Source organism: Pristiophorus japonicus, chromosome 5, assembly GCF_044704955.1.
Source record: "Pristiophorus japonicus isolate sPriJap1 chromosome 5, sPriJap1.hap1, whole genome shotgun sequence".
In the NCBI taxonomy this organism is placed as follows: domain Eukaryota; kingdom Metazoa; phylum Chordata; class Chondrichthyes; family Pristiophoridae; genus Pristiophorus; species Pristiophorus japonicus.
Genome location: NC_091981.1, coordinates 263,010,683 through 263,024,901, shown reverse-complemented (window position 1 = coordinate 263,024,901; position 14,219 = coordinate 263,010,683). Strand labels below are relative to the sequence as shown.

The following is a 14,219-nucleotide window of genomic DNA, read 5'->3' as shown; positions in this document are numbered from 1 at the left end:
AACTTCGATGGATTGGACGTGAATTGGCGAGGATAGACTGGCGAACGATACTTAATGGGTTGATGGTGGATAGGCAATGGCAGAAATTTAAAGATCACATGAATGAACTTTAACAATTGTACATCCCTGTCTGGCGTAAAAATAAAACGGGGAAGGTGGCTCAACCATGGCTTACAAGGGAAATTGGGGATAGTGTTAAATCCAAGGAAGAGGCATATAAAGTGGCCAAAAAAAGCAGCAGACCTGAGGACTGGGAGAATTTTAGAATTCAGCAGAGGAGGACAAAGGGTTTAATTAGGAGGGGGAAAATAGAATGAGAGTAAGCTTGCTGGGAACATAAAAACTGACTGCACAAGCTTTTACAGATACATGAAGAGGAAAAGATTGGTGAAGACAAATGTGGGTCCCTTACAGTCAGAATCGGGTGAATTTATAATGGGGAGCAAAGAAATGGCAGACCAATTGAACAAATACTTGGTTCTGTCTTCACTAAGGAAGACACAAATAACCTTCGGGAAATACTAGGGGACCGAGGATCTCGCGAGAAGGAGGAACTAAAGGAAATCCTTATTAGTCAGCAAATTGTGTTAGGAAAATTGATGGGATTGAAGGCCGATAAATCCCCAGGGCCTGATAGTCTGCATCCCAGAGTACTTAAGGAAGTGGCCCTAGAAATAGTGGATGCGTTGGTGGCCATTTTCCAACATTCTATAGACTCTGGATTAGTTCCTATTGCTTGGAGGGTAGCTAATGTAACCCCACTTTTTAAAAAAAGGAGGGAGAGAGAAAACAGGGAATTATAGACCGGTCAGCCTGACATCGGTGGTGGGGAAAATGTTGGAATCAATTATTAAAGATGAAATAGCAGTGCATTTGGAAAGCAGTGACCGAATCAGTCCAAGTCAGCATGGATTTATGAAAGGGAAATCATGCTTGACAAATCTTCTAGAATTTTTTGGGATGTAATTAGTAGAATGGACAAGGGGAGCCAATGGATGTGGTGTATTTAGACTTTCAAAATGCTTTTGACAAGGTCCCACGCAAGAGATTAGTGTGCAAAATTAAAGCACATGGTATTGGGGGTAATGTACTGACGTGGATAGAGAACTGGTTGGCAGATGGGAAGCAAAGAGTAGGAATAAATGGGTCCTTTTCAGAATGGCAGGCAGTGACTAATTGGGTACCGCAAGGTTCAGTGCTGGGATCCCAGCTATTTACAATATACATTAATGATTTCGACGAAGGAATTGAATGTAATATCTCCAAGTTTGCAGATGACACTAAGCTGGGTGGCGATGTGAGCTGTGAGGAGGATGCTAAGCGGCTGCAGGGTGACTTGGACAGGTTCGATGAGTGGGCAAATACATGGCAGATGCAGTATAATGTAGATAAATGTGAGGTTATCCATTTTGGTGGTAAAAACAGGAAGGCAGATTATTATCTGAATGGTGACTGATTAGGAAAAGGGGAGGTGCAACGAGACCTGGGTGTCATGGTCCATCAGTCATTGACAATTGGCATACAGGTACAGCAGTTGGTGAAGAAATCAAACGGCATGTTGCCCTTCATAGCGAGAGGATTTAAGTATAGGAGCAGGGAGGTCTTACTACACTTGTACAGGGCCTTGGTGAGGCCACACCTTGAATATTGTTTTGGTCTCCTAATCTGAGGAAGGACATTCTTGCTATTGAGGGAATGCAGCGAAGGTTCACCAGACTGATTCCCGGGATGACAGGACTGACATATGAAGAAAGACTGGATCGACTAGACTTATATTCAATGGAATTTAGAAGAATGAGAGGGGATCTCATCGAAACATATACAATTCTGACGGGATTGGACAGGTTAGATGCAGGAAGAATGCTCCCGATGTTGCGAAAGTCCAGAACCAGGGTTCACAGTCTAAGGATAAGGGGTAAGCCATTTAGGACCGAGATGAGGAGAAACTTCTTCATTCAGTGTTGTGAGCATGTGGAATTCTCTACCACAGAAAGTTGTTGAGGCCAGTTCGTTAGATATATTTAAAAGGGAGTTAGATGTGGCCCTTACGGCTAAAGGGATCAAGGGGTATGGAGGGAAAGCAGGGTGCTGAAGTGCATGATCAGCCATGATCATATTGAATGGTGGTGCAGGCTCGAAGGGCCGAATGGCCTACTCCTGCACCTATTTTCTATGGTTCTAATATATTAGCATGGATTGGCTAACTAACAGAAACCAGAGAGTAGGGATAAATGGTTCATTCTCGGATTGACAATCAGTAACTACTGGGGTGCTGCAGGGATCAGTGCTGGGACCCCAACTATTTGCAATCTATATTAACGACTTGGAAGAAAGGACCGAGTGTAACATAGTCACGTTTGCTGATGATACAACGATGCGAGGAAAAGCAATGTGTGAGGAGGACATAGACAGGCTAAGTGAGTGGGCAAAAATTTGGCAGATGGAGTATAATGTTGGAAAGTGTGAGGTCATGCACTTTGGCAGAAAAATTGCAAAATGCTGCAGTGTAACGGGAGCTGGGGGTACTTGTGCATGAAACACAAAAGGTTAGTATACAGGTACAGCAAGTAATCAGGAAGGCCAATGGAATCTTGGCCTTTATTGCGAAAGGGATGGAGTATAAAAGCAGGGAAGTCTTGTTGCAGCTATACAAGGTATTGGTGAGCCACAGCTGGAATACTGCGTGCAGTTTTGGTTTCCATATTTACGAAAGGATATACTTGCTTTGGAGGCAGTTCAGAGAAGGTTCACTAGGTTGATTCTGGAGATGAGGGGGTTGACTTATGAGGAAAGGTTGAGTAGGTTGGGCCTCTACTCATTGGAATTCAGAAGAATGAGAGGTGATCTTATCGAAACGGAGAAGATTGAAGGCTTGACAAGGTGGATGCAGAGAGGATGTTTCCACTGATAGGAGAGACTAGAACTAGAGGGCATAATCTTAGAATAAGGGGCCGCCCATTTAAAACTGAAATGAGGAGAGATTTCTTCTGAGGGTTGTAAATCTGTGGAATTCACTGCCTCAGAGAGCTGCAGAAGCTGGAACATTGAATAATTTAAGACAGAGATAGACAGTTTCTTAACCGATAAGGGAATAAGGGGTTATGGGGAGCAGGCAGGGAAGTGGTCCATGATCGGATCAGCCATGATCGTATTAAATGGCGGAGCAGATTCGAGGGGCCATATGGCCTTCTCCTGCTCCTATTGCTTATGTAAAGGACATTGGTTGTGATTGCTGCAAGAGTTCCTCAGTGCAGTGTTTAAGGCTCCACTATCTTCAACTGCTTCATCAGTAACCTTCCCTACATCATAAGGTTGGAAGTGGACTATTTGATGATGATTGCATAGTGTTCAGCTCCATTTACAATTCCTCAGGTAATGGGGCATGGCACTATAGTGGTTATGTTACTGGAACATAACAATGTCCCGTAGAACATGAATTCAAATCTCACCATTGCAGTTGCATGTATTTGAATTCAATTTTTAAAATTTGGAAATAAAAAACTGGTATCTGCAAAAGTGACTATGAAGTTGTCAGATTGTTTTAAAAGCCCAACTGGTTCACTAATGTCCTTTAGGAAAGAAAACCTGCTGTCATTACCCAGTCTGGCCTATATGTGACCCCAGTCTCTCACTAACGTGGTTGACTCTTAGCTCCCCTCTGAAGTGGCCTAGCAAACCACTCAGTTGTACCAAATTGCTAGATGGCCCACCACCATCTTCTCCGGACAACTAGGGGTGGCCTTGCAAACAATGTCCACATCCCAAGAATGCATAATATAAATAAAGCAGTCCATGCCCACATGCAACAAAACCTGGACAACATCCAGGCTTAGGCTGATAATTAACAAGTAACATTCGTGCCACACAAGTGCCAGGCAATGATCATCTCCAACAAAATGTTCAAAAAAAGAGTATAAAGATAAACCCAGCAACTACAGGCCAGTCAGTTTAACCTCAGTAGTGGGGAAGCTTTTAGAAACTGATCAGGGACAAAAAGTAACAGTCACTTGGGCCCCAAGTTTCCACATGATTTGCTCCTGATTTTTAGGAGCAACTGGTGGAGAACGGAGTATCTTAGAAATCGCAATTCTCCACATTTAAGTTTTCTGCAGTTCTAGTCAGTTAGAACAGTTTCACTTTTGAACAGAATTTTTTTTTCAAAAGGGGGCGTGTCCGGCCACTGACGCCTGATTTGAAAGTTTCCACAGTGAAAACATACTCCAAGCTAACTTAGAATGGAGCAAGTGAAGATTTTTGTAGGCCTGAAAAAACCTTGTCTACATATTAAAAAATCAGGCGCAGGTTACAAATTAGGTGTCCGGAACGAGGGGGGGAAGGGAAGTCATTACATTCTACAATAAATCCTTAGTTATACTTATACAAATATTATACAAATAATTCCAACCTGAATAAAAATTCATAAACAAAGAAAAGATTAAATAAATCATGTTCCTACCTGTGTGAAAGTGCTTCAGGCAGGGAGAAGGCTGCAGGAAGCCTCAAGTTGAGGCAGCCGTTCCCGACGGCAGGGGGGGGGGAGGCAGTGAGGACCCGACCGACGGCAGCGGGGGGGGGGAGGCAGGGAGGAGGCAGCCGTTCCCAACGGCATGGGGTGGGGGGGAGGCAGCGGGGTGGAGGCAGTGAGAAGGTTGCAGGAAGCCTCAGAAGTTGAGGCAGCCATTCCCGACGGCAGGGGGGGGAGGCCCGTCGGGAAACGGCTGCCTCAACTTTCTGAGGCTTCCTGCAGCCTTCTCACTGCTGCAAGAAGCCTCAGTGCTGATCATGGAAGGGCAATGTGGTTTTATTTTAAAAAATTTAAAAATTGAACAGCTACAAAGAACTACAAAAATGGCCGAGTGCCAATGTTTCCTTCACACTGCGTGTGCGCAGGGTTGCCGGCACGAAAAAAACTCATTTAAATGGTACCCGCCCCCTCCTACTTACAAAATCGGCGCGAGTGGTAGGCTCCGCCCCCTGGGCGCCGCGCCAAGCTGACATCGAGCTGCAAAGCGCTCGAGAATAGCGCGTTTTTTTTTCATTTTCGGCACGGAAAACGGGCGCCCAGCTCGGAGGGGCGCTTGTTTTGCCGCGTGTGGAAACTTGGGGCCTTGGTGTGGATTAATTAAGGAAAGCCAGCACGGATTTGTTAAAGGCAAATTGTATTTAACCAAGTTGATCGAGTTTTTTGATGAGGTAACAGAGAGGGTTGATGAGGGCAATGCAGTTGACTTGTACATGGATTTCCAAAAGGCGTTTAACAAAGTGCCACATAATTGGCTTGCCAGCAAAGTTGAAAGCCATGGAATAAAAGGGACAGTGGCAGCATGGATAAGAAATTGGCTAAGTGACAGGAAACAGAGAGTAGTGGTGAACGGTTGTTTATCGGACTGGAGGAAGGTACACAGTGGTGTTCCCCAGGGATCAGTTGTAGGACCACTGCTTTTCTTGATGCATATTAATGTGGGTGTACAGGGCACAATTTCAAAATCTGCAGATGACCACAAAAGTTAGAAGTAGAGTGAACAGTCAGGAGGATAATGATGGACTTCAAGATGACATAGACTGGTAGAATTGGTGGACACGTGGCAGATGCAATTTGACGCAGAAAAGTATGAAGTAATACATTTTGGTATAAAGAATGAGGCGAGAAAATATAAACTAAAGGGTACAATCTAAAGGGGGTGCATGAACAGAGGGATCTAGGGGTATATGTGCACAAATCGTTATAGGTGGCAGGGCAGATTGAGAAAGCTGTTGAAAAAGCTTACGGGATCCTGGGCTTCATGAACAGAGGTATAGTGTACAAAAGCTTGGAAATTATGACTAAACTGTATAAAACCCGGGTTCGGCCTCAACTGGAGTACTGTGTCTAATTCTGGGCACCGCATTTTAGGAAGGATGTGAAGGCCTGGAGAGGGTGCAGAAAAGGTTTACAAGAATGGTTCCAGGGATGAAGGACTTCAGTTACATGGATAGACTGGAGAAGCTGGGGTTGCTCTCCTTAGAGCAGAGAAAATTGAGGAGAGATTTGATAGAGGTGTTCAAAATCATAAGGGGTCTGGACAGAGTAGAGATGGAGAGAAACTGTTCTCATTGGCAGAAGGGTCAAGAACCAGAAAACACAGATTTAAGGTGATTGGCAGAAGATCCAAAGGCGACATAAGAAAAACTATTTTTACGCAGCGAGTGGTTAGGATCTGGAATGCACTGCTTGAAAGAGTGGTGGAGGCAGACTCGATCACTGCTTTCAAAAGGAAGTTGGATAAGTACCTGAAAGGAAAAAAAAAATTGCAGGACTACGGGGAAAGGGCAGGGGAGTGGGACTAGCTGAGGTGCTCTTGCAGAGAGCCGGCACGGACTCGACAGGCCGAATGGCCGCTTTCCATGCTGTAACCATTCAGCGAAACTAAAATGGAGCCTAACCACCTGCCCCCGATATTTTAATAGTGGGAGAGTTGGCGATAATAATACATTCTGTGGGCCATCATCGACCAGAAACCAAACTGGATCTGCCACATAAATGCCACAGCTACTAGAAGAGGACAGAGGCTGGATATTCTGCTACAAGTGGTCATCTCCTGACTCCTCAAAGCCTCTCAATCCAGGGCATAGCAGTCTGCTTGATAGACTCATCTAATAGCCCAAATATCTACCTCTCCTGTGATTGCAGTGTATTTCGGCCCCTCCGGACATGATTTTTGCAGGGAGTCAGCTGCAGGGAACAGCGCCAGCCCTTATACATGGCCTCCTTCGGCCTTACAAAAGTCTTTGACATTGTCAACCGCGAGGGTCTATGGAGCATCCTCCTCCATTTCGGATGCCCCCAAAACTACATCCCCACCATCCGCCTGCTCCACGATGACATGCAGGCCGTGATCCTTGCCAACGGATCCATTACAGACCCAATCCACATCCGGACCAGGGTCAAGCAGGAATGCAACATCGCCCCAACCGCCTTCTCAATCTTCCTCGCTGCCATGCTCCACCTCACAGTTGACAAGCTCCCCGCTGGAGTGGAACTAAACTACAGAACCAGTGGGAAGCTGTTCAACCTTCGCCGTCTCCAGGCTAGTTCCAAGACCACTCCAACCTCTGTCGTCGAGCTACAGTACGGGGACGACGCCTGCATCTGTGCACACACAGAGGCTGAACTTCAGGACATAGTCAACGTATTTACTGAGGCGTACGAAAGCATGGGCCTGACACTATACATCAGTAAGACAAAGGTCCTCCACCAGCCTATCCTCGCCACACAGCACTGCCCCCCAGACATCAAGATCCACGCCGCGGCCCTGGACAACGTGGACCACTTCCCTTATCTCAGGAGCCTCCTATCAACAAGAGCAGGCATTGATGACAAGATCCAACACTGCCGTCAGTGCAGCCTTCAGCTGTCTGAGGAAAAGTGTGTTTGAAGACCAGGCCCTCAAAACTGTCACCAAGTTCATGGTCTACAGAGTGGTAGTAATACCCGCCCTCCTGTATGGCTCAGAGTCATGGACCATGTACAGTAGACACCTCAAGTCGCTGGAGAAATACCACCAACGATATCTCCGCAAGATCCTCAAATCCCCTGGGAGGACAGACGCACCAACATTAGCGTCCTCGTCCAGGCCAACATCCCCAGCATTGAAGCACTGACCACATTTGATCAGCTCCGCTGAGCAGGCCACATAGTTCGCATGCCAGACATGAGACTCCCAAAGCAAGGGCTCTACTCTGAGCTCATCCACGGCAAACGAGCCAAAGGCGGGCAGAGGAAACCTTACAAGGGCACCCTCAAAGCCTCCCTGATAAAGTGCGACATCCCCACTGATATCTGGGAGTCCCTGGCCAATGACCGCCCTAAGTGGAGGAAGTGCATCCGGGAGGGCGCTGAGCTCTTTGAGTCTCGTCGCCGAGAGCATGCAGAAATCAAGCGCAGGCAGCGGAAGGTGCGTGCGGCAAACCAGGCTCCCCGCCCACCCTTTCCCTCAACCACTCTCTGTCCTACCTGTGACAAGAGACACTGGTTCTCGCATTGGACTGTACAGCCACCTAAGAACTCATGCTAAGAGTGGAAGCAAGTCTTCCTCGATTCCGAGGGACTGCCTATGATGATGATGATGATGATGATGATGGGTTGTATTCTATACACCGGACGTACTGCAGCAAGTCACCAAAGCTTCTTGGGCAGAACTTCCCAAACTCGTGGCCTCCTCCTCCTAGAAGGACCAGGGCAGCAGGTGTATGGGAACACCATTGTCATTGGATGAAAATCCTGAAACTCCCTACCTCACAGCACTCTGGAGTACCTTCACCACACAGATTGCATTACACTGCATGCTGCTCCTCTGGGCAACTAGGGATAATGCCAGTAATGCACATGTCCCAAGAATTAATGTTAAAGAAAAAGATAAATGTACTTGATTAGCCTGTGAACAGCTTCACGTGGATTGAATGTTTTTTTGTTGAATGGTCAGTAGTCACCCCAAATGCTTCTACTTTTCTGATTTTTAATCATTTATTTTCATTGTGCTCACATATTTCATATTTACTGAAAAATGCCAATGCAAATTAAATCAACCACTATCCAGAAATACAACTCTTACAGATTGCTATGGGTAAGATTTTGTTTTGAAGTAACTGAAAATGCATTTGAAGGTTTGTCTTAACTTGTACTTTAGCAAGCCGGAGAGTGAATTAAATGAAACACGACTACCAGGAGCTGGTTGGGAAGGGTTATAAGGGAGTAGTCCTAAAATTGTCCGACAGCTTGATGATTATGACTGTATTTATGGAAGTATGACACATTTAGGACCACAAGTGTATAGCGCAAAACAGGTAGCAAAATTAACCATTTGAGTCCACCAGAAATGTTTCTATGTATCTTATTAATGCAAGAAGGCTGTTTTTTAAAAATCATACGGGATCCTGGGCTTTATATATAGAGGCATAGAAAATAGGTGCAGCAGTAGGCCATTCGGCCCTTCGAGCCTGCACCACCATTCAATAAGATCATGGCTGATCATTCCTTCAGTACACCTTTCCTGCTTTCTCTCCACACCCCTTGATCCCTTTAGCCGTAAGGGCCATATCTAACTCCCTCTTGAATATATCCAATGAACTGGCATCAACAACTCTCTGCGGCAGGGAATTCCACAGGTTAACAACTCTGAGTGAAGAAGTTTCTCCTCATCTCAGTCGTAAATGGCCTGTCCCTTATCCTAAGACTGTGTCCCCTGGTTCTGGACTTCCCCAACGTCGGGAACATTCTTCCCGCATCTAACCTGTCCCGCCCCATCAGAATCTTACACGTTTCTATGAGAATACAAAAGCAAGGAGGTTATGCTAAACCTTAATAAATCATTGCTTCGGACTTAGCTGGAGTATTGGGTCCAATTCTATGCACTGCACTTTAGGAAGGATGTCAAGGCCTTGGAGAAGGGGCAGAGGAGATTTACTAGAATGGTACCAAGGTCGCAGGACATCAGTTATGTGGAGAGACTAGAGAAGCTGCGATTGTTTTCCTTCGAGCAGAGAAGGTTAAGGAAACATTTAATAGAAGTGTTCAAATTCATGAAGGTTTTGATTGATCAATAAATAAAAACTGTTTCCAGTAGCAGAAGGGTCAGGAACCAGAGGCCACAGATTTAAGATAATTGGCAAAAGAACCAGAGGCGAGATGAGGCTTTTTTTAAACGCAGGCAGTAGCTTTGATCTGCAATGCAATGCCTGAAAGGGTAGTGGAAGCAGACTGAATAATAACTTTCAAAAAGGGTGTTGGATAAATACTAGAAGGGGAAACATTTGCGGGGCGGGGTGGGGGAAGGGCAGAGCGATTGGGACTAATTGGACAGCTCTTTCCCAAGTGTACAGGTACGATGGGCCGGAATGGCGGCCTCCTGTGCTGTATCATTCTATGATTCTAAGACAGGTACTGCCTTTCACTGTCTGATGGTCAGAATAGGCATTCATTTATCGGAATAAGTACTGAAATTCTGTTGCTATTCTTGAACAGTATGACCCCTTTTTCAGTTAATACAAGGAACACGTTGATGCGGCACCACTCTTGCCTCCAAGTCGGAAAGCTTTAGGTTCAAGCCGCACCCCCGGGAACTTGAGCACGTAATCTAGGTTGAATCTTTAGTGATTTGAGGTAGTGCTACATTGTTGGAGATGTCGTCTTTCAGATGAGATGTTAAACTGAGGCTCTATCTACCTGTTCAGATGGATGTAAAAGATCCCATGGAACTACTTGGAAGAGTAGACCAACTTGTATCTCTCAACCAACATCGTCAAAACAGATTAACTGATCGTTTCTCATTACTGTTTGTCGGACTTTGCTATGCACAGATTGGCTGTGAAGCACTTTGGGACCTCCTGAGGGCATTAACGGTGCTTTACAAATGCAAGTCTTTCTTTAATAAAGGCCTGCATTTCAGAAAACAGCCCATAGAACCAGCTGTTGTATTCCAATTAGGAAAGTCTGTCTAACAAATAGTCCTTCATCTTTATTCAGGAAACATAATTGCTCATTACTTTTTGTCATTGAGTTTATATAGGAGCTAACCAATTACAGAACTACCATTCCTACTCAAAATGTTCATACATGGGCAAACATTTTTAGTTCTGCACATGTAATGTTACTAAAGATGGTAATTTAAATATAAAGACTCAATTGTGGCTACAATGGAGTTCAGCTTCACCAACTTTTAAAAATGGCTGACTCGAGAAATGTGCTTTAATTTAAGAAGGAATGTTTGAGCTGTACTGATATTCTCCCACTGTACATCTTCAGTGCACTTATAACTGGTACATCAGAGCCCTCTAGCGGTGGCATCTTGACTTGCACCTTGGGACAGATTTTTAAAACATCATTTCAACAGCTATTCTATTGAAGCTTTGTATACTCCCGAGTTCACAGAAGAAATCCAGATATACAGTCGAGTACTTCTATTATATATCATTGTTCAATTCTGTTTCATTTTTTAAATATGTATTTCAGTGGATGTTAATTCTGATCACATGGCCTACTGGAATATGGGCCGTACAGATATAAAATCCAAGTGGAGCAAACTTTTCATTATCAGAAACGAAATGATTGAGGATTGCAGTTTGTGCATTCACAATCCACCGAGTAAGGTGCTAGAAAGGAGTGTTTGGCCACTTCCTGTAACTGTGTCCTTTCGAACTGAAAATGGTGCCGGGAATTCAGCAGGCAGTGTAAGTAATCTTCTTGTCTTCTCTCTCTCTAGTGCTACAACTGTGAGGAAGAAGCAATGTACCACTGCTGCTGGAACACCTCGTACTGCTCTATCAAATGTCAGCAGGAGCACTGGCATGCTGAACACAAACGGACCTGTCGTCGGAAAAGATGAAAGTTCTCTCCTCCGCAACAGCCATACTAAGAAACAGATAACTTCCTTTTCACAGACCGTGCTGGTTTTATTTCGGAGCCACGTTTCTGTGAATCTTGCTTCCCATTTGCACCAGCATTTTAATCTACAAAGCTTAGTTTCTCCCCCCACCCTCCCCCCACCCACTATAATCAGTTGGCCGAACCAAGTTGGCCTGTATTAATTTTAACCAGATACCTTTCTGTGTGTTTTTAAAATTCTTTTACATCAGTGGTCATGTGATCAGTACTTCGGGACAGGGTTGACATAGCAGGTAATAAACCTGCTTTAAAAAAAATAACTGTTAATATTTCCCAACTCTGCTTTTTTATATTTTTCTTACGTATGCTACTTTTATTAATAAAAAAAAATGAATGTTGATCATGTATTAAAGCAGGGAAATGGGATTTCTAATGAGCTGGACCTTAGAGATGGAATGAACATTAGTTCTGGTTTTGTAATTTGCACATTTCTTTTTTTTCCTAACCCAAATGAGTCCACACGCATGTAAAATTGCCAAATACTACCTTTATGTACCAGTAGGTATGAACAGAAAAATTACAGTGAATTTTTTGCTTTCTGCATCAGTGTTCACTGAATATCTGTGCAGTTGTCTGTCTTGCAGTTGAATTGTATAAAATAAAATGAAGCACTTAGTTTTCTCAGCAGCTATTAGGTTTTTGGATTGTAATTAGCTATTGCTGCCTGTTTGCTTACAGTCCTTGTCACCTTAGACAGAATTACGTAACTGCATGTCAGTCCATTTATAAAAGGCATTGTGATTGTGGTGGGTCTGTACCTTGCTGAGTGTCTGGTACAAAACACATACCAGTAACTGTTGTGGTATTGCAGAAAATGGAAAATAATTTAAATATAGAATCATTCCAAAGGCTGTTTAAACCTTTTTATTCGTAGCTGCATGAAAGTAAGACACGTGTAACTTTGTTCTGTTTTCATGTCTCGGTGACACCATTGCACCTTCTTCAAATTATGCAGTATAAACACTCTGTTAAACATGACTGTGGCCTGATTTTGTTTTAAATTATCACTAAATTTAACCTGCTCTGGATTGTTTTAGATCAAGCATTAAAATCAATTCACAGCTAAATGCAGTTGCCATTTGTAACTCCATCACGTAAGGTTTAGCCACTCTGCACATTTATTCATTTTAGTGTGGCATCACATGGCAGTTCAATTAGGACATGGAAAATTCTGGGCTTTTTTGTAAGTTTTTCTTACTGGCAATATATTAAATCATCTGTGTTTACATTGGGCAATAAATGTATTTCAGAGATGTACTTTGAATGTTTAACTTTTGGTGTTTATTTATATATAAATATATAAAATAAAAATAATTGGCAAGGAGTGCTGCAATGTCGTCTTCCCATCTGGAGAGGTGGGCCTATTTCGGTTGATAATTGAGGGACTTATTTAGATGTTGATCCATACACTATCCAAACAGCAATATTGGACTGTAAACCTTGCTATACAGAGTGTGAAGGACCTGCCATCTATATATTAACTTTTAATTCACTTTGACAAAAAAAATCATCTTGCCAATCAGTTTCTGGTTTCTCTGGCTGATTCCAAGCAGCTTACTAACTCGGTAAATCTCGATTTTAGTGGTGCCGACCCAACCCGACCCGAAATGGCTCCCTTGTTTTTTTTTTTATTCAGCCATGATTCCTCCGTAAAATTAAAATTTCTTCTGGATCAAACAGTGTACAGAATTACAAAGGCAAGATACGGCGGATGCTGGAAATCTGAAATAAAGGCCAAAAATGCTGGAAATACTCAGCGGGTTAGGCATCATCTGTGGAGAGAGAAACCGAGTTAATGTTTCAAGTCGATAACTTTTCATACAGAATTGCATTATTTGTTTTTAAACCTACTTTTTCGTTATTTTATACCATTTGATTTCCCGCCCCCCCCCCCTCATTCGTGACTGCACACCATCGCTTTCTCCCCTTTTCCTTTTTACCTTGTGTCCCCCAAATCTGGCCGTGCCGACACAGACAGTCCTATCCTAGCTCCCGAACCATCTACCAATTTAAAAAAAAAAAATCTGTTCTCTGGATGTGGGTGATGGGTTTGTTGCCCATCCCGAGTTGTCCTGAGAAATTGAGGGTTGCCCCATAGCAATTGTTTGTACAGTTGAGTGTCTTACTGGGGCAATAAGAGTCAAGCTGGTGGTGTCGCACGTAGACCAGTCTAGGTGAGGTTGGGGAGATCCCCGTCCCTGCAACAGCTTTCCAACAATCCAGCAGCTTTCGTGATCATTTCTGATACCAGTCCATAAATGACCAGATTTATAGAATAAAATTCCACCACTTGCCGTTCTGGGATTTGATTTAGAAACATAGAAAATAGGTGCAGGAGTAGGCCATTCGGCCCTTCTAGCCTGCACCGCCATTCAATGAGTTCATGACCTCTGATTTCTGAGTCCAATGCTGCATCCCACCATTTCTGTGGCATGGTATACATGGATGTATAATGCAGATTTACAGAACCATGTGTGATATGCTGGCTGATCAGTGTTGACTGAATAATAAAATGTATTTTTAGCAATTTTTTTCTTGGCCAAATAGAATTGATTTAAAAAAAAAAGACTTGCATTTATATAGTGCCTTTCACGACTGCCAGACGTACCAGAGGGCTTTACAGCCAATGTAGTACGTTTGGAGAGTAGTCACTGCTGTAATGTAAAGGCTTTTGACACTGTCAACCGCGAGGGTCTATGGAGCGTCCTCCTCCATTTCGGGTGCCCCCAAAAGTTCGGTACCATCCTTCGCCTGCTCCATGACGACATGCAGGCCGTGATCCTTACCAACAGATCCACCA

General features: G+C 43.9%; 1 protein-coding gene across 9 annotated transcripts in view; it reads left to right on the top strand.

The window, feature by feature from the left end:
• The window catches only part of zmynd11 (zinc finger, MYND-type containing 11), a 223,277-nt gene extending 210,601 nt beyond the window's left edge, over positions 1–12,676 (top strand). For all 9 annotated transcript variants that reach the window (XM_070881598.1, XM_070881597.1, XM_070881603.1 and 6 more), the window contains one exon: positions 11,238–12,676. In XM_070881598.1, coding sequence (XP_070737699.1) covers positions 11,238–11,360 — 123 coding nt within the window. In that variant the 3' untranslated portion in view covers positions 11,361–12,676. The remainder of the gene's footprint in view (positions 1–11,237) is intronic.
• The last annotated feature ends 1,543 nt before the right edge of the window (positions 12,677–14,219 follow it).